Raw genomic sequence first — 21,047 nt, forward strand, 5'->3', positions numbered from 1 at the left:
TAGGATCCTTGAAGGGTCTCATCCAACATGTGCCTACAGTGGCATGTGTAAGTAACTCCTTGAGGTCTACACATCAAAATGAATTGACCTCTTGAGCCAATACATGTATTTTTAACATCTGTACAGACAGTAAAAACCTTTCTTTGTGTTCCTCAGAAAAGCAATCATAGAGCTGCAGCAGAAACACAACCCATCAGATTACAATGACGCTTTTAGTAACTCCTGCAACAGGACTGTCGCAGAAGGCAGAAAGCACTGATTTTAAAACACTTGTATGTCTGAAAAGTTGAACTTCCTGAAGTCCAAAATTGTTGGGAAAAGTAGAAAAAAACCCACTGAAATAACTCCGTAAGTGTTTGTTTTGACAATGTACCTCAGGAATTCACCACACTTAGCTGGGAAAATGCTAGCAGTTACATCTATTCAATGTCATGACATACAAAATTGAAACATAATTGCTCCTAAGTGGTTGACAACTGGCAAGTACTTTTTATACAGATAGAGAGAAATTTATGCTATCAAATGGAAGATACTGTCAAAAGTTTGATTTTAATATAAATGAAAATGCTACATGAGGACTCAAAAGGATAAGGAAAAAACCTCAGCAGTAACACTTTTATAACCACACATTTAAAAGCTTTGAAGTGAAGAATCATTACATCAAAATCATTTTCCTTGAAAAATAAAAAAATAAATTACAGCATGAATATTAACAAGTTATTTGAATAGTGAATTTCAAAGAGTAGCAAAAAACAAGCAGCCAATGAGTGGCCTAGTGTAAAGAATGTCTTACCAATCATATGGTTAGCGACATGGATTTGTATCTCTCTCTCATTCTCAAAGGTCATCTGGCACTTGATGCATTGATAGGTCTTTTTCTGTTTAATAACCAAAAAGAGATTAGAGAAAACTGCACTGTAGCAAAAGGCAAGTGTGATCATGAATATAGCATGTTACGTGCTTCAAATTTCCTCCACTGAAGTCAGTTTTGCTTATATATCCCCAGGCCAAGTTTTTCTGGGACCATAAATACAATCTCTAATTAACAACCTGCTTTAACAGAAATTTTATTTTCAACTTAAAAAATTTCAAATTATAGTACTTGAGCATCTGACTGAGTACTTGAGCCACAATGAGATTGCTCCTGTCATTTAACCCCCTACAATAAAATTCCCACAGAGTGAAATAAAACACAGAAGAGTAACTGTTTTCAGAATAAAATCAACTTTCTCAAAAAATTCCCATGTTCATTAAACTCCAATTGCAATGGGGTAGAGCACCTAGAGTTACTTGAGGAAGTGAAGAAAAAAATGCATTTTGTACTGGTCTCCCATCAGAAATCCTGGAAAAACTGCATTACCACAAGGAACTGTGTCCTAGCACAATCTGCTTCTATTTTCCCCATCTCCAAGTCAGACCAGGGAGGTGTAGCTGCAGAAGTCAGGAGACAGTGTGAAGAGGAAATTACATGAACCATTTATTCAAACAGGGAAAATGGGGTTTGCACTCAGATTGACAGTGGTGCGTGTACTTGTGCAACATGACAGGAAAAAATCCGAGAAACCATTTGCAGAAATTAAAATGCATGTTGACAAGTTAGACATGCAAGTCAGAAAAATAAAAAAATAAAACATGAAGGCTAAGCTTTTGTACACTTGCAAAAACCCTTCTTTTCCAAAGCAAGAGGACAGTGCTTTGGTCTGAGGTACATGCCCACTTACTGCAGGGGAATATGCTATCTAAACAGACATCTTTTGATGTGTAATTTAGAAAAATTGGGCCTTTTGTGCCTCTTTTCTGGAGAGTAATTCCTACTGCAACACTTGCCACTGGGCAGGAGCAGAATGTGCAGTCCATAACCTTACAACTCGAGCTGATGGCAGCAGAACAGACGTGACATCTCGGCACACTGGCCACGAGCTCAGTTAGCTGAGCAATAGATGAGAGCCCCAAGCCAACAGCACTGAGAAACCCAACTCAGTAAACAACACCCTCTGAACTTGAAGAAAGTATTTTGTGGGTATTCTGTGTACTTTTAGATGCACATTACTTTTCTTACAGCCTCTACCCCACACGCAGGTACAGAATCCCATTTTTAGGACAGCTGTAATAAGTCAGAAGTTTTGAGTTAAACAGAGGAGTTGCTGTCACCCCCTCTGCGCATGGGATCCAATTTCCTCGAGCACCTGCTGAGGAAAGAACAAATTAGGTGCTGCCAAGAGCTTCTTAACTACTTCCCGTGTCATCAATGGCAACAAGTTAGCCTGCTGGAGGTTAATGAACATGCTGTAATACCATAATAAAAAATGCACCAGTCTATGGATGTTATGCATATTCCATGAATTCTGTATGCAGTATGTGTTTGCACATAAGCAGGGCTTTCTAGGCTGAAAAAACAATGGGTGATTAACATGATAATAGCAAGAAGGCTATTCTCCATTGGCTGAAAGCTAACACAGCCAACCACATAAAAGAAATAGTTTGGATTGGCTAGTTATCCCTAGGCAGCTCAAGAAAGTATCCTCCTGGAGTCTATTCGGAAATCAAGGCTGTTAATGGAAAAGCAGCTGGATTTCTGCAGCACTCTTTCTGGGGAATCTATTCTGACAGACAAGCACAGCACACATACATACACATGTCCTCTCAAACACACTGGCATACACATGCTGAGGGCTCCTAACTTGAAAAACAAAACAAAAGGCAAGAAACTTTGGGAGAGAAAAATGGGATTGGGCAGTGACTGATTCATGTGGTCACATTTAAAACTTGAAACTTTCCTCTTCTTTAAAACTTCAAAGCGAAGTTCTGTGCCTTGTCCAGTGCTTATCTTTGTTACGAGGGTTCCCTCAGTAACTCGCTAAAGAGGACAATATTTCAGCCTGACTGTATTTCAAACCTTTAAAGTTATATTAAACTCAGACAAATTATTCATTTTTTTAATTGGTTCGGTGCTTCTGAAACCCCTTACTAACAGATCTGGAGACAGGATGTCTTTGTTTATCTACAGACACAGTGCAAACTCCTCCACACCATTTCACAAATTTGTAAAACACTTGGCTTGGCATGACCACCCCTCAAAAAAACGGATGGCCGATTTGAGACTTCCTCTGAGTATTACCTTCAGCCTCAACTGAGACACATGCATGAAAAAGAGCAGCTGAAGTGAGGTGATGGCTCCTCTGACAGGGCTCTCCATCTCATACTGAGTGAGGTTAATAAACAGCCTCATAGAGGTCTCAAAATAACTGTAGCCAGATTAGCACCCAAACGTACAGGCAAGAGGTGAAAGAGGTGATTTTTGGCTCATTAATAACTGTCTTTAAAAGAATGTCACAAAATACACTTCCCTTATCAGTAAATGGGAAGCACTAGTTTTAATACAAGGTTGTATTAGTTGTGGTACCAGGTTAGTTGTATTAGTTATATACAACCAAGGCTGTACCAGATATGGTCTACTACCATTTTTCTGCTTCATGAACATTATTAATGGATCAGTTTTCTTTTTTCAAAGTTTTATCTTCACAAGGCATGACAACAAAGATGCCCACCCTATGAGGAGCCAACAGAGTCTAGGTGATGGCATCTAGGTGACAAAAGAGACCAGATGAGCAGACCTTCAGCTGAGAACTCAATCCCTATTAAGTCAAGATATTTAATGCTAGTCTTGGCACAAAATTGTAGTAATAACAACAGAGTGTTCTGTTTTCTTTTCTGAAGTATCTATTGTTCCCCTGGGTTTTCCAGACTATCCTCCTTTAAATCTGGAAATGGTTTCCTGTTCTACAAAGAAAATACTCCTCCATTCAAGTGGATTTATAAGGCAAGAGAAGGGGTGTGGAGGAGAACAAAGAAAAGGAACTGAGTCCAAGAAAGTGTTCAGGAGAAAAGGAACTGAGTAAAGGAACACAATAGGGTTCATTCTTCCAACTTTCTATGCTGCCTCCTCTGCTTCTTCAGTCCAAATAACCTAGGTGGGCTAAAAATAGTAACACCATTCAAGATGAAAAGGTAACTGAAATCTAAGCATTTGCCATTTTCAATGTTAAACAAGCATTGTTCATGATACCTGTGGTACACAATAAGGATAAATCTGTGTAAGAGGAAGAACAGATTGAAGTGTGGCTGTGTCCCAGTATTGAGAAATGAGGAATCTCAACACTGAACTATTAGTCATGTTTCTCAAGACATGCACGTTCCTCTGGAAAGGATGTGAAAAGGAATTCATAAAATGCATTCAAAACTAAAGCTGCCATGCACAGAAATATGTTCAGAAAAACAGGAAAGCATTACCTCTGATATCTTAATAGAATGAAAGAGGTCTTGAAAACTACCTATGTATTAGATACTCAATGGTACCACTACTAGTGATGCTCATCTGAAAAAAACTTTTTAGTCCTACCCAGAGTAGCTCACATGAAACTGTAAGAATTAAACACAAATTGATGTTAGAGCAACTTTTTACTACTAAGATGTGTTTTATTTATTTCTCTTAGTGATGTTTCTTATAGAAGACCATTGACTTGAATTAAAATCTGAAAACAAATCCTCTAAAAGTGAGGAAGACAAAATGTAGCAGGATTTTCAAAGGTTATGTGTTTTCTTTCATTCTTATGTATAAAAAACCCAAACTCCATAGCTGCCAAGCAATTCTGAGAGCTTTTCAATGCTCATTTTGCTGTCTCCAACTGATTTTCAGAATAAAACTTCAAGTAATTCAATAGTAAAAAATCAAAACAAAATGTAACAAAATAGTCATACTTCCTTTGTAGTGCTATATCCACTTGCATATATACATAAATTTAAATACCTGCAGTAAAAAGGAATTGTTCCGTTTCTCCTTTTTTGCTTCCCAAATATTCTTTTTTCATCAAAGGGTATTATTTATTTACTTCCACTCTAAAAATCTAATCTGCCTATATTTTCCTGCTGACCGTACTCTATCCTAATCATCAACTGCTTTTCTATTTAAGAAAGAAAAATCAATAAGGTGTTTGAAAAAAGAAATGTAGAAGTGCTCAAGAAGTGAAGTTAGCTCTTCTCTGGACATGTGCAGACTACATTTCATGCACTGTGTGCTAAAGATTGCTCCAGTAAAGTGGCATTTTACCTGTGCACAGGACATTACCAAGATGACAAGAGAGATCATGTTCAACTGGCTTGGCTTTGCTGTGAAGCCAGTGAAGTTAAGTAAATGCTGTTCTTAAAATACAGAGGTGTTTCACCATTTAAAAGAGAGTGTAATTCTTTGAAAATCCCTGTCCTGGGCAGACACAAAGGGCACTCATTGCCTTAAGAAACCTAAGTGAAACATGAGTAGTTTTCAAGAGAACTGATATTAGAATTCAGGTCTTGTATCTATAATGAAGGGTGAGATAATGAATTATTCCTAATAACAATGTATCTATTCCTGGGATGCATACCATAGAGGTCTATGGTATTAGCATTTGTGCAAGCCATAGATATGAGTTGAAGGTACCATTTGACATCATTACAAATGCTGATTTTTCATTATCTTTTTCAGAGGACCTCAGAACTTTCATCATAGGATGAAATCCAAAGCATTTACCTTACAGAAGAACTTAAAACTTTCCCTGAGAGAACAAGTATGGAAGCTGTCACTGAATGGAAAGAGTTAAAGCAAGAAATAAGACAGAAAATGGCAATATGTTCTACCAGCTGATAGGAAGGAAAAGGTAACGCTGTCAGCTACAGGCACAGCAACAAGAATTAGCCCCACTTAAGAGAACAGAGATGTTTTTAAAGAATTCAGAAGGAAATCAAGGCCTGAGGAGGAGGAAGGACAACGACCTAGGCAGAGCCTCGGCCGAACTCTCAGGAGGTATCACACCAACGGAGAAATATTTCCATTCCTCATTCTTCTGCAAAATTAGGTATGTGTGCCTGGAGGCTTAGTCACACATTCACCACACCCAGAGGGAACAATATCCAGTTGTTTTACTAACAGAGGGAAAAAAAATAAAAGAAATGAAACTTTCTGTGGCATTGGCTCAGAAGCCTGGGTCGGGGCACTGAGGCAGTGCCACGCTCCAGTGTGTTCGCGCACAGCCCAGCTCAGCCGGACGCTGCCGAGTCCTGCTGGGGACACAGCCTGCACCAGCTCTGCTGGAGGCACCTCAGCCTATGTCCTCAGCACATACTCAGGGTCTTCTACTTACTGAGCCTCTGGTATTCTAGTTGAATGGTATTTTCAGGTTCTTTTAATTCAGTAAGATGTGTTTATGGGTGCTTAATTAGCAGATTGACATAAACAGGCATCTACGGCTGGAATTATTCATTAGGAGTTGGGTGCCTAATTTCCTTAGATACTTTTGAAAATCTCACCCCATCATGTTTAATTAAAAATGTCAGATGATATCAATACTCAGATGTGTCTGCTGTTGGTCTCCTGAGAAGATTTCCAAAATCCACTTCTCATTCCATCTGTTCCTGACAGAGGAAGGACTGACTTGGCCCGTTCTTGAACCAAAACGTCAACAAATAATTCTAAAAGACTATAAACTGCAAAGGATATTAATCTCCTGAGTAGGCTTCTGGAACCTTACTTGGATCTGCATGTTCCCAAGTAACTTGTAAACTGAGAAATGGGAAAGCAGGCTATCTGTGAACAGTCAAGGACAGCACACTTATACATATTCTGCATGAGACAACAGTGTCCACGTCTGGTAAGACAACTACTTATCTTGCAGAAGGGCCAAAAAGCAGGTTCTTTTTAAATCAGACACACACACATGCATGCACACATGTACACACACAGACATCCAAGTAACCTCAAACCATTCGCTCGGACAGACATCCATCCATAAGGACAAGCTCTTCATCATAGTGGTTTGTTTTAGGTGAGAATTTGGGGGGTAGGGTGGAATTCACTACATTTTTCCTCAAAAGTTTCTGTATCCTGCTCATTATTATTTCCCTGATAAAAAATAATCTCCTTCCTCAAATATGATAGATTAGATCTTTTTATTGTTGTTTTCACTGTTCAGCATGTCATTTTTTCATGAAATTGCCCAGCTTTTCCAGATCTGCCAGCAGAATCAGAACTTATGCACAAATTCAATACCCCCCGTTCAAAAGTCTCAGCTCTCTGTTGGTAAACCTAGGGCAGTTCTGTGGTAAAAAATCTGATGTTCTGCCTCTAGGAATCAAGGAGCCTGTGAGGCTGAACAACCTCTAATTTTTCTATGTGCATTACTCTACCCTTCCTCCTGTTTCATTGTGTTTTTAGGAGCACAAGTAATTTGATAAAATGACAGTGTGACAGTTTTAAAAAAAATAACATCAGATCAGTTCTCACACTGAAGGTCTACATTTTATCCCTCAGACATTTTAGAGTTCAGCTGTACTTACTCTGGGAACAGGGGACGTCTGGGTACCTTTCCTTTGGCCACTAGTCTCAGGCGTCAGGTCTCGGTGGTCTACCTGAATGTGGCTCTCTAGGTCTTCAGCACTTTCAAATTTGACACTACACTCTGGACACCTCAGACTGCCACACGGCCTCTCATTCACCTCCTGTGGAGTCAAGCCCGAAGACTGTCCATTTGTGCTTCTGGTCATGCATCCAGCACACAGGCCATAGGGAAGGCCATTCACATCCAGCTTTACCAAGTCCTGCTTATTCCGGAACTCCTTCAAGCACAAAGCACACTTGTAGAGTTTTTGCAAGGCCTGGCCATTGGGTGACGAGGTTGCAGAGTTTCCTGCCAATTTCTGCATATGGAATGTCCCATGAATTTTCAGCTCAAGGGTGGAGGTGACTGTCTGCATGCAGACAACACAGCGAAACCCGGTGAGGGAGTTTCTAAGATCTGGATGCATCTGGCAGTGCTCAATAAATTCCTCCTCACTCTGCAGTGGCATTTTGCAGATCCGACATGTCCCTGTATCCAAGCTCTTGCTGTGAGTGACTTTGTGCTCCGTCAGGGTCAAGAGTGATGGGAAACGTTCCCCACAGATGGGGCACATGTAGTGCTTAGCTGGGCCTCGATGGGTCTGCATGTGCTCTCTCAGGCCATTTTCTGAGAAAAAGGTCCTTGAGCAGATATTACACTTGTGGCTACCTTTGATGAATTCTGCTTTCTTCCTGGAACAGTCATCCTCTCCAGGCCTGATGTTATGATCTCTCAAACGATGGTTCTGCAAGAGGACCTCCATAGTGTAGGCAGCCCCACAAATGTCACAGCCATACATTGGCTCAGAAGCATCTACATCATCCTCACTGGCTTCATGACTATTGGAAGTATCTGGATTCTTCATCAACATGTTCTGAATATCTGCCCCTTCTGTCTTCTTATTTGTTGGGGTCATGCCATTAGCTGTACCATTCTCAGCACTCGCATCAAAAACACAATGTTTTTCCCGCAAGTGCTTTTCAAGCAAGATGATGGCATGAAAAGCTTTGCTACAAAACTTGCAGTTGTATTTTTTGCTGTGGGTTGTGATGTGGCACTGCAGTTCTACTTCCGTGCTAAAGGTCTCACCACAGAAGATGCATTTGTGAGACTTCGATGGATTCCCCAAGTGACTGTGCTTCACATGGATTTGGAGATCCACCTCCTTCCTAAAATCCCAGTTACAGGCTGTGCAACGATACATCTTCTTTTCATTGCTATGCTTGACTGCCAGATGCACTTGGATAGATACCTTGGAATCAAAAACTTCTTGGCAAAGGGTGCAGTGATACAACACAAAAGTATGCATGTCCAATAAATGCTTCTGCAAATCATCCACTGAAGAAAACTGTTTGTCACAGCTCTCACATACATAATGAGTTGAAGTTGTCATGTAATGTACAGTGAGATGTTGCAGAAGAGACTCTTGGGAATCAAAGTCTTCTTTACACTGAGGGCAAGACTGTTTTCTCAACAGCAACTCCAAATGCAACTTTAAATGGGTTTGAAAACTTTCAAAATTTGAGAACTTTAGATCACACTGATTACATGGGTATTCACCATTAGACACTGAGTTTACACTAGCAGAAAGCCGCTGCCTTTTAGGGGATGAGACTTCAACATCAGAAGAAACTGGACTCTGCTCTGCTTTTGACTTCTTATTGTGTGCCAGAGGAATGTTCTTGTGGTTTTCTTTAATATGCTTTGTAAGCTTCAGGATGGAGCCAAAAATGGGGGAGTTTGTGCAATAAGGGCATGAATAAACTTCCATAAAAGACTGTGTTGGCTGAATGACAGGGGAATCCAATTTTGAATTTCCTACGTTGCAGTGAGTCTGCTGAATGTGCTCAGTCAAGGTTGCTTCAGTCAGAAAGCCCATGGAGCACTGGTTACAGAAGAAAGCATTGTTGCCATCTTGAGGGGTAGCATTTGGGCCACAGTGAGTAATACGGATGTGTTCCTGTAAGCTATTGATATCTGCAAACATCTCTGGGCAGTAATTACAATGAAAGGCAGAAATGTTGCTAAACTGCATCATGGGATAGGCATGGTTCTTGTGCACTTTTCTCACATGTTCATTCAAGTTGTACAGTGTAGGCATGGAATCAAGGCAGATCTGGCACGTGTGGCTTTGCTGAGGTTTGTCTGCATGAATGGTCTTCAGATGGATCTCCAGAACAGCAAGGCTGTTGAAGTCACGCTTTGAGCAGTACGGGCAGCTATAAGTAACTTTAGACCAGTTCTGGCCTTCCTCTCTGTCAACAGACCTGGTTTTCTTCTGTCCTCTCAAAGGCTTTAAGGTTGAATCTGGGGTGGAACCTCTTTCCACCGATGCGCTGGAGTCGGGCGTTGCACTGCTCATGGACGCAACACTCCCCAAGACTGGGTCAGGGCTGATGCTATGATTGCTGGAGTCAGGTTGCCTGTGGCTGTCCAAGTGGCAATAGACTTCCTCCACTGAAGAAAACTGCTCTGGGCACATAGGGCACTTGTGTTTTTTGTTGGCATGGGCTTGATGAATGTGTGAGAGCAGCAAGTTTTCATCTACAAATACTTCAGGGCAATGAATACACTGCAAATCGGCCTTCTCGGAAAGCTGTGGGTGGCGTGTCATTACGTGCTTCTCCAAATCTTCAGTCTGACTGAACGTCTCTTCACAGTAATCACACATAAAATCATCCTTCTTCACCTCTTTCTCAGTCTTTGCCATATGTTCCTTGTTCTTTTTATGAGCTTGCATGTGACTCTGCAATGAGCTGGTAGATGAAAACCCACGTTTACACACGGTACACTTGAACGGTTTGCTGGAGCTGTGGGTTTTCAGGTGAATTTTGAGGTGGTCGCTGCGAGAGAACGCAGCCTCGCATTCGTGGCAATGGTACTTTTTATCCCCTGTGTGAAGCTTTATGTGGCGATCTCTACTTCTCTTGTGCTTAAAAAGCCGGCTACAGTAGGTGCATTTGAAAGGTAGTTTGTCACTGTGGATCTGCTCGTGCCTTTTAAGGTAGCTCAGGCGAATGAAGGACTTATCACAAAACTGACACGGATATGGCAGGCCAGTCCCCCCTTCCTCCTCCCCGATGCCGAGATCACACCCATCTCCTATCATCTGAGTGGGTGATGCAACATCTTTGCTGGAGGGAGATGAAGCCACCCAGGAGAGTTGTGGGTCGTCATCACCATCTGTAATGGGAAAGCAGAAAGGAGATTAAAAACAATTCCCAGTGCATCTGTGAAATAAGGACAAAGCTCTCAACAACACTATGGGCTTCTGCTACTACAGCATTCAAAAAAAAATCAACTCAAAACCCCACCAAAAACCCTCTTGAATTTCAAAGGAGGTTTCAGAAAGAGAAATAAAAATATATTTCTACATATAATTCACAAATATGCCAACATACAGTGTTAATAAAAAGCATTTTTCTTTAGCACGTTTAACACCTGCTCACTGTAGTGTAAAGCAATAAACAATGAATAAAGAAAGCAAAACACGATGTGCAATGAAGCAATACAAACATTTCGAAAAGCTACAGTGTTAAGTGATCACCTGTGAATTTGTGGGTCTTTTAAATGCTACATCAAGATGACTTTAAGTAATGTCTCCATTAAACAAAATCCTTCAGTTCTGTCTCAAAACTGTAACAGAGTGAAAGGCTGCTAAAAGGCAGAGTCCAACATTCAGGTGAAATAAAAGCATCAGATTTGAGACAGCTCAAGAAAATCAGAAAAGAGATCTGCAACACTACCACATTTGCTTGTATAAAAGGTAATGTTGGTGTCTTGGTACAAAACCAAATTTTAAAAAGCCCAGGAAAATCACCACTGGAGATCTCAAGACATCACAAAAGAATCAACTTCAGGATAAACCAACAATGGCCCAGCCTCTGTTTTAATAACTATTTCCTTTGCTCAATATGAAACTTTGGAAAATATTTTATAATTCAATATTACCATACAGAAACACACCAACTCCAGCAGCAAAACAGTTATTTTACAAAAAAATACATTAAATGTTGTCAAAACTTTCATTAACAGAGTTGTTAACAAGAAACAGGAGAGTGAGTTCAAATATCCTAATCCCAACAAATGCAGAGGTGTTGAGAGAAACAAAAACACCACTAGTCCAATATAAAACTAAACCACAGAATGAAGCAGAAATAAAGTTGATGTAAATGAGGGAAGGCACTGACCACACAAATATTTGGAGATTCCAAAAAGGAACCGGATCTCCAGATATACTGTCCTTATAAAACATTTAATGTTTATACTTCAGCTTTTACTAAAACAAACCAATAAAAAAAAAATCCCCAACTGTGTGTGTAGCTGCCACACGCACACTCCTCGTGCTGCCAACTACAGTCACCGGCGGAGGAGAGCACATGGACGGCGGAGGAGCTCTCAAAGAAAGGCTCGGGTAATGAGGGGATATCGCCACCGTACGAGGCAGCTCCTGTGGCACCGTTTGCTTTGGCAAAGACCTGCTTTTTCATTCCAGGAAAGAAAGCGAGGAGCTACCTTGGAAAAAAAAGCTAAACCAAATAATCGCACACCAGACAACTTTTCCCGCACGACACGGACGCCTGTTTTTCAGGATGCGCAGGTCAGGCGCCCGCTCCGCTCACCCCGTGCTCCCCAGAGAGCTCCGCTGCCCCGTTTCACTAAACCTCCTCCTCCAGAGCGATGCTGGACACCGAGAACACGCTTCTTCCTGCTCCCGAAATGCACTTCGACTCTCAGCAAGCACCCGCGCCTCTAAGATGCTCAAGGTCTTTGTGCTCAACCAGCTCCTCCGAGTCTGGCGGAGCCCAGACCTAAAACACGGGCAACGAGCTCCTCGTTTTTTACGTAAACTTTTCTCAGGCTTTACTCCCCCGACTATGAACGGCTCTCCCTCTGCGGCTGCAACAAAGCCTCATGTTCCCAATTTAAGCCCCCTCCGCCGCCCACCCCGCTGCCAGCACAGCTTCGCTCAGCCCCCAGGGAGCCCCCGCCATCCCCCCATCGCCGTATCCGGGGTCCGTCCCCACGGACCTGCGGCCACGGGCCGGCGGAGGGAAGGAGCCAGCCGTCTGCCAGCGCCCGGATTAGGGGCCCCGGGGAGGTGCCGGTAGCTCAGGGCTGCCTAATTCCCTCCTCTCACCAGCTGGGCTCCTCCAGGGGCAGGGAGACAAAGGGGAGCACGAGGGGGATGCTGGGCCTGAACTAGGGCAGCACATGTTGCGTTCGCTGCCGCTGCTGCTGTCTATGGGGAGGGGGGGGGAGGAGAAAAACAACAACAGGAGAAAAAGCACCCCACCATTGTGTTACTTAGTGCTCGGGGTTACTGGCTGCAACTGAAATAATTTTAAATGTACATTTGCAGAAATTCTTATAAAAATACGTGCATTTTAAATATGTTCCCTTCACAGCCAGGCTGCCCGTGCCTGGTGCGGGGCAGCGGCGCGCAGAGCAAGGACCGCACCGGGGAGAACCCCGAGCACTCCAAACGGCCCCACTGCATAAAGCCTCATTGTTCAACCCTGAAACCGTATATGCAGTGGGCCAAATCCAGCGGTAACACAGGCTGGGCCAACTGCCTTAACTTTGTTACATCCAGATGCACTTATGCCAAGCATTACATTGGCCCACCAAACTGAATAAATCTTTAGAAAGTCTCTTTTTCCTCTAAAACAAACAGATCTACCTCAAAACACACTCTTAACATTCAAACAGGGCCAGTTCCCCTCCAGCTGCTGCTCTTCAGACATATTGAGCTATTCAGAAAACAAAATCAAAGAATGCTGGTATTAGTATTACTTTGTTAGTGAAGCACAAAGCCATTGCTGTGCTAATTTAATTTGGATTCAAAAAAATTAACATTTCTCAGATTGAAAAGCTGGATTTGTAATAAAAACTGAAGCATTTACATAGACAGGTAAAAGCAAAGATTGTCTCATTTTGTTAATTTGATTTGGACCTTTTGCTGATTTTTATGTTTACCTTCGAGATTCTTTTTATTGCACCATTTTCTCATACTTTTACAATATTAAAAGAATTAGGAAACTTTATGCCCCAGAAACAACCTGCCTGGACTTCCTTACAAACAAGATACTAAATTACTAAATGCCTAAACTGCATGAATTAGGGAAAACTCATTATCATTAATCTCTTTCTGGAATAAAAAATAACCCTGTTAATTTTAACATGCCATATTAAATTGAAGAAAAGATCTATAATGAACTGAGAAGGAAAATCCAAGGTATTTTACCAGAATAGTATTTTAGTGGGAAGATGTATTTTAGATGTGGTGTGACATGTCTGGCAATGATGGTTAGAATAATAATTCTACATTAATGCAATCAAAGGAATGTAGCAGAATGAGAAAAATCACTTTCAAAAAGGAGATTAAAGTCATTAAAAATGGCTAATCCTGCAAAGTGGGACTGTTCTAAAATAGAGAATCACATGGCTGGTGCAAGGCTTTTGTCATTTGTGCATAAGAGAATCAAAACAAGTATTAAAAGGGTAAGAAAATTCAATAAAAAGTTTAATTAGGAAAAAAAGAGCATTAAGGAAGCTTCAGGATGTCAGTAGTCTTCAGGATATATGTGCGGGTCATGAAGCTTAAAGGGCCATTCTTGATAATCCATCTCAAAGTGGTACAGTAATTTAGCAACTTAATGTTCAGCACGTTTACAGGACTGCAAGCATTTATCATCATCAGTGAGGAGCTAATTCCAGCCTCAATGCATTCAATAAATGTATTTTTCCTTCTAATAAGAACAATTTGGCCAAACTGTAGTATAAATCATACTGTGTTCTCTATTTGTCTTCCAGATAACATGAGCCAAGTTCACAAATATACTCATGAACTTGTAACAATAAAATGAAGTCTTAAAAAATGTGATCTCGCTTAGAAAGGAGACAAACACACATCATAGATTGCCAGGAGTAAGCAGCACTGCCATCTCAGCATATACTGATGACGTTGATATATTTATTATTTCAGAGTTATTTTACTAATAGAAATACAATCAACCAGACACAATTTCACAGTCCCTTCAAACACTTTCCTCAATCTCCCTGTCCAAAGCTACTTGGAAACATTATGCTCCTGCCAGACTTTGAGCAGAGCTGCATTTGAAGGGGTTGCAGAGGGACAGGCTTGCTCAGCTGCCCTGTCACCCCAGCCCTGGGGTCAGCATTCATGGGCATGAGCTGCACAAACCCAGGCTACTCCCCAGCTGGTTGCTTTTTCTCTGAAGAGCAAAAGGTTTGCACAAAAACCACATTTGCTGGCCTGGGCCTGAAGTTCATCCTTGCCTAAAGCCTCTTGCTTATCAACACAGAGCATCATCAGACTCCCCTCCAGTGAAAATTCTCCCTCCTCTGTCTCCCCAGCATGCAGAGAGTTCAGGTGGCTCATCCACAGAGCTGCTGTACATCCCCCCACACCTTGGGCATGTTGCAATGACCAGGATGGTACAGGAGGTCAGTTTATTCCAGCTGGTTTGGGTGTCACCAGCACAGATTGAGGACCATGAGGTTCAGAGGTGGCTGCACACCCAGACTAGGCATCCAAAAAATCCAAGGTTTGGCCAAAGAGGCAACTGTGAGACTTGCCTCCTGTGCTCAAAAGGCATCTTCATACAGGACAATAAACTAAGGAGGTTAGATTTAAAACTTGTTCTTATCAGGTTTATCCCTCTAGCACAGAGCTACTAAACAAGAGAAATAGTTATATTAACAAACACAAACCCCCCCCAGATCAATTGCTGATTGCTGTTTGAGTTAAGCTCAGACTCCTGGTTCTCTCCAAGCCCTCCATGGTGCACAAGTTAAGGATGGTCAAAGCACTCAAATTACTTAAAACCATTGAAAGTTGACGGAATTCTAGCACCCAAAAAAGTAACTTACTTTTGAAAACAAGTTTGCATCATAAGACACACTTCTGAACTGTGTTTCACCTCCTCATCTCCGTAATAGAAAAAAGCCATCTGCTCCTCAAGGGTAAATTGTAGGGCTTACTTCTATATAGCTGTGAAAACCCTGAGACATCCTCACATGGAAGGCCCCATAAAAATGCTATCAATTTCAAAAATTATTATTATTGCAGATGCTTAACTATGAGACTAAAACACAGAGATTGAGGACTAAAAAATCCTCAGTACTGGTTACAGCAAATTTTGCATTGCTGCGCTATGTATTAAAGCCAAGGATAGATCATTACAGTGGATTATTTTAAGACCCTCACATAGTGTATGCTGCTCATTTACACTGTTGTGCTGGTGTGAAATAATGCAAATCAAGTTTACATAGCAAATGTTGGAAGCTTCAACATTTCCAGTGTACTATGACAGCTTTTTGCTTAAATTTTTTGTTGGATTGTTTAGTCCCATTTTCCTGCATGTTTCCCACACTAATAACTAATAATTACAAGTATCATTAATATTCCAAACTCAATTTCTATGCATATGCCTGTTTCACTGAACATTTCTGTTCTTTGTGTCACAGAAGGCAATAATGGACTGGAAACCACCAGCCCTTGTGGCAATGAAAGCCTTTGTGTGCTGACACTGCACCTACATCTGAATGGGACTGTAACTGCTGGGCTGTGACTGAAACTCAGCTCTAATGCACACTCAAACACACTTCACTAAATGATGGAAAAGAGGTATCTGCAACTTACCTATAATTATTCCTCAAAAAGTATCATGCAACTGTCCTCCAGAACTGCTCAACCCACCCTTAGCCAAGGCAGCGAGAAGGGCCCTGGGAAGTTCATGCTGCTCTAAGGACTCTACACAGCTTCACACTTCAGCAACATTGGCCCCTTCACCAAACAACCTTCACAGTTTTGTATTTTAAGGCACTGTGCGATTTTTAATATATATGTAGATATGTATAAAATGTTCCAAATTGGATAAAAATCTAAGAGGTGCTAATGTAAGTGGCACCACAGGAAGTGCTTTCATTGTTTTCTGTGATTTGAGAAAAATGCAGTTATACTTAATGATATGCTTACGAGGTAAGCATTTGTATTGGACTAAATTACCAGAGGTTAGTGACTCTTTTCCCAACTTCTTAGCTTTGCACTGCAATTTATTTTTTAGTGATTTTTTTCAAAAAGCAAGAAAGACGTTTGGCTCAATGGAAAGTATATATAATCTAATTTTTTTTCTCATGCAGAGAGTAACTTTGTATTTCGAATACAAAATCAACACAAGATGCAGTGAAGAATTCAAACATTAAACTTGCTGGGATGTCTGCCGCAGATAAACTGTTACACACAGACAGTTTAAACCTCTCTGTCTTTGTTTAAACCTTTCTGTAGTGATCAAAGATATATCTAATTAGTCTTTTTCATGCTGCAAGTTAAAAGTACACACAAAGATGTCTGTTGAAGCTTAGTTGATATAAAGAAACTTGTTAAGCCAGAGTAATGCATGCCTGAGCCCTTGTCTCCCATCAGCAGATACCAAGACTCAGTAATGACCATCAACAAGGGTGATCCATAATTCTATGCAGATGATAAAATCAGAAAGCTATTTTTAACATTATTTTTCTTCTGTCAAACAGTCTGTTTTGCTGGTAACAAAAAAGTAAATATCGTTAAATAAGTTGTTTCACACTTCAATAAATGGCTTAATAGGGCTGGAGGAGAAAGTTTTATGTTAGATCTAGGAATAAACTAAATGCTTTCAGAGTTGAATCACTGTTTTTCTTTACTCCCTTTGGAAAAGCAGCAGATACTATATTCTGCTGTGCATCATGGACTTGGGACTGAAAACAGCTGCACTCTAATTACATGTAAAGTGTACCAAAACATTCCTTTTATCACAGACTGTAAATCTGTTAGCATCTGTCTCTCCTTTGTTTCTTCCACAAGATACAAGCTTGTTTCTACATTTTTCTCACCTGTAGCGGTAATTAAAATTCATTATAAATGAAAGGAGTGAACACTAAAACAAGTTCCTCTGTGTACAGTTCTAAACTCAAATTAGAAACAGCTGTTTGCTAATTCATGCAGTGATGTTTTGTCGTGCTCTGTGAATCAATAATAACTCACCCTATTTCCACCAAAACGTTAGGATTATATGTATACTTTTCTTAGCAATTTGCTCTTCAGAAATGTTCAAATGCACATTCAGCCTTTTAAAAGCAAGATTAGAAGATGATACCTGCAAAATCACCAGTGGAATAACAGAAATATCTTAATAGCTTGCTGCTCATGCTTACCCTGCTACCTAGAGGGTCCTGTGCCATTCTTGCCTGCTTTGATACCTACAGAGCATTTAGCAAAAAGGCATGTTGTAAGACAGATGTAAAAGAACAAAACTGTATATGGAGTCACACACACACTTATCACAGATGTAACACTCACATAGAGAATATTATAAAATTAGAGTTTCAGCTACGACGTGTACAACTTTCAAACACTACAAATGACAAAGCCCTCAGGAAAATAATCCTAGTAGAATAATTATTACTTATAATAATTAGTTATAAAATTAGTTATAATAAATGGTAATACTTATGCTAATTGTTAGTAATATTTCTTCATATTGTGTTAGCCACAGCACAAACCTCATATGACCCCATTGGCCTTACACTCACACAATTATATTCTGCACTTCTTGCTACTTGACGTCAACATTTATCATGATTTCAACACTTGATTATACAAAACAAAGAGACAACACACAGCGGTTAAGAGCTTTGCCTGCTTCCTTTTTTATCTAAACCCAGGGATACAAGCAGGGTGGTTGCAGTGATTTGAGCAGACCCTACAGCACTTTTGCAGAACCTGCTCTCATCACAGCATGAGTGGGGCCAGTCCTGGGCCCTGCGCTGCCCCCTTTGCAGAGCCAAAGATCCAGCCTGGAGCAGTGGAAGAACATCAGCCTCCATGAAGGTCTCTGCAATACGTGCCTTACTTCATACATTTTCTTATCTATATAGAGAGATGTTTTCCCTTCCTTGTGTTTTGCTGCTGTTAGCATGGAGGGTGCTTCCCATACAGCCCACACCCAAGCATCGAGACTGAACCACTTGTGGAAACATGGCCAGCGGGACAGCCTTTCTGGTGGGATGAAATGCATGGGATTAATTTCCTAGATTTATTATTTCCTCCCTCCCATTTGATCAGGCAGCTCTCAAATACAGCAGGCACCTGTTCTCAGGCTGTTTTGCTGAGTACCCTCAGGCACGTGCAGTCAGACAGACTCAGCTCAAGCTTTTTCCCTCAGTTTATATCCGTAACTGAGCATCAGCAACACAGACTAGCTGTTGTGTGGAGAAACTCAATGAATTCAGAAGCTGAAAGTAAAGAGGCAGGCAGACTTTTCTTCATGAACAGACCAGATTGGATGTGATTTAATTTAATGCTTTGCTGTGCTCATTTTCATGTTTTTGCATTGTACTTTCAAGTGAAGATTAAGTCATCAATTACAATCCATTTAGCTCATTCATAAAATTCACTTGAGGGTCATATCCTGCACAGTGAGCTGGGAGCCCTGGAAGACAGCAGTGACAAGGACAAGCAGCACTTTTCCACAGGATATTCAGTTTGTGCAGAATCAAGTCAGAGCTCATTTTGATGGTGTGGGCAGCAGTCTGGAGGAGCGAGTGCCTTTAAAACTGGGGCAGTGGCAAACTAGGACAAAGACTGTTTTGCTTCTCTGATAAGCTGCTGTTACTGCTAAGACAAATGCCTGTCTGCTTCAGTAATGGTTGAGAGTATTAGAGTGGGGTTTCCATTTCTGCAGAGCTCTGTTCCCACTTTTCTGTCATGTATCAACTGTGAGTCAAAAGAACCACTAAGAAGTGAGAAAACTGTGACCAGACACCAAAGGTCCTCTGTGTCTTCTGGTTAGGGTCACCAGAAGTGATTGCATTGCTAGGATGGCTTTCTATGATGCAATCCTCAACTGATGGTAAGTGGTGATCTGACCTCTAAGAAAATGGGTTTGCAGTCTCTGTCTATAACAGAAAAGTACTTTCTCAAGAACAGATTTTTGCTCCTAAATGAGTATTTAGAAAAGACAATTGCCATGTTCCAAATCTGAGAAAAATCTCATGTTTCAAAGCTCAGCCCTGCACAGGACTTTACTGCCAAGCTTTCTGGCCTGAGGAACTTAAAGCTGATCATCTTATTAGAGGAAGTTGTAGGGGAAAATAAAACCAGCTTGTTAAGCTGGAAAGAAGTAGGCAGTTCCAGACTCCCATTTTGATCTAGGTGGGGAAACTGTGATGCACTTAAAGTTTTAATGGGTTGATGTTCATGATGAATAGACCTAATGCTGAAAAACACATGTTGGCTGAAATTAGTCAGCAATAAACAAACAGTAAAAATCAACAACCTCCAGATTTTATACTGCCTTCAAAGAAGAAGGGAAGAAAAATCAATAAATTACATGTGACAAACAGTATCAAGTAACTTGTTTTATAGCTATGCACATGCATTATTGTTCTGACTTCCAAATGTGTTGTGTATTCACATCAATCCTATTGAATTCAATAGGAGCAGCAGTTACTCAACGCTCCTGAAAATTCAAATGACATAAATATGAAATATAGCCAGTTCTACATAGAGATAGTTTCAGAAAGGTGTTTGTATTCCCTGTCTCTTTCATGAATACAGAGTCAGGATTTCAAACAAACACCACGAATGGAAATGAAGCTGCACTGGCAAACATCAGAGCTTCCACAAGTCTGGTGAGTATAGCCCCTCAAGGTCTTCACCTGCTCATGTGCCCCAGTGACCCCAGTGGGTGCCCCTGGAACTGAAGAAGCTGCCAGCTCCACCTGACCCAAGACTGGAGATGGGGTTTGCTCCAACTATCCTATTCCTTGGGGATGGTATGTGTTATGACAAAGTACAATTAATTAAGACTGGATTTGTTAGTGAACAATTTAAAAAAAAATTAAAATTAAAAGAGCACACACAAATGTAAAAACACAGTGGTGAATATGAAGCACATTCCTGATTATCATAGACATCGGTCATGAATCTGCACCATGCTTGTGACTGGCCTGAGGGGAACTGCTTGAAAGAGAGGTGGAAAGAAGTCCTCTGCTTTTCAATACCTGACAGCAAAAACTGAAAGATTTAAAAAGAAAATAACTATAGATTTTGTACTATGCAAGATGAAAGCCAAACAGCATGGCTTGCCTAGCAGAGATGTGTATTCCATGCTGTATGGTAATGCTACCTGTTTTTTACTAACAGCATCCATCATTTTAAACAAGAAGAGAATTTTAAAACAAGCAAGTGAACAAAAGTATTTGCCACCTGGTAAGAATTGTTCTTGTTACACCAGTGTTTCCCTACAACAAACGTGCTGCATGAGAGTCCTTTCAAGTTTAACCGTCAGTGACCTGGCATCTACGATCTGAGGACTTGCACTGCACCACACAACAAAACCATCCACCGAAAGCTGCTCTCTTCTTCCAACACTTCTTTGCCCTTTTGAATGAAGGGCCCAATTGACAAATCGTGTGACTGTGCTCTCAGGCTTTCAAAAGAAAAACTGTGGCAACAGCTAAGGTCTGTTTTCCCAGGGCTCACACCTGTATTGGTGCAGTCCAAGGGGGAAACCCACACCCAACCTTGCCAAGCACCCGTGCAGGCTGCAGGGAATGACCCCAGAGGTGCCC

The 21,047-nt window shown here is 41.0% G+C and overlaps 1 protein-coding gene across 8 annotated transcripts in view; it reads right to left on the minus strand.

Moving 5' to 3' along the window:
- Positions 1 to 21,047, minus strand: part of ZNF423 (zinc finger protein 423) — a 280,821-nt gene that overhangs the window by 87,905 nt on the left and 171,869 nt on the right. For 7 of the 8 annotated variants that reach the window (XM_071567599.1, XM_071567593.1, XM_071567592.1 and 4 more), the window contains 2 exons: positions 7,369 to 10,592; positions 794 to 878 (listed from right to left, as the gene is read on the minus strand). In XM_071567599.1, the coding sequence (XP_071423700.1) occupies positions 794 to 878; positions 7,369 to 10,592 (3,309 nt within the window). Of the gene's footprint in view, positions 1 to 793; positions 879 to 7,368; positions 10,593 to 12,031; positions 12,109 to 21,047 lie in introns of those variants that run through there. The other variant, XM_071567597.1, reaches the window with a different exon arrangement.

The sequence above is a fragment of the Pithys albifrons genome, chromosome 12 (assembly GCF_047495875.1).
Source record: "Pithys albifrons albifrons isolate INPA30051 chromosome 12, PitAlb_v1, whole genome shotgun sequence".
Taxonomy (NCBI): Eukaryota; Metazoa; Chordata; class Aves; order Passeriformes; family Thamnophilidae; genus Pithys; species Pithys albifrons.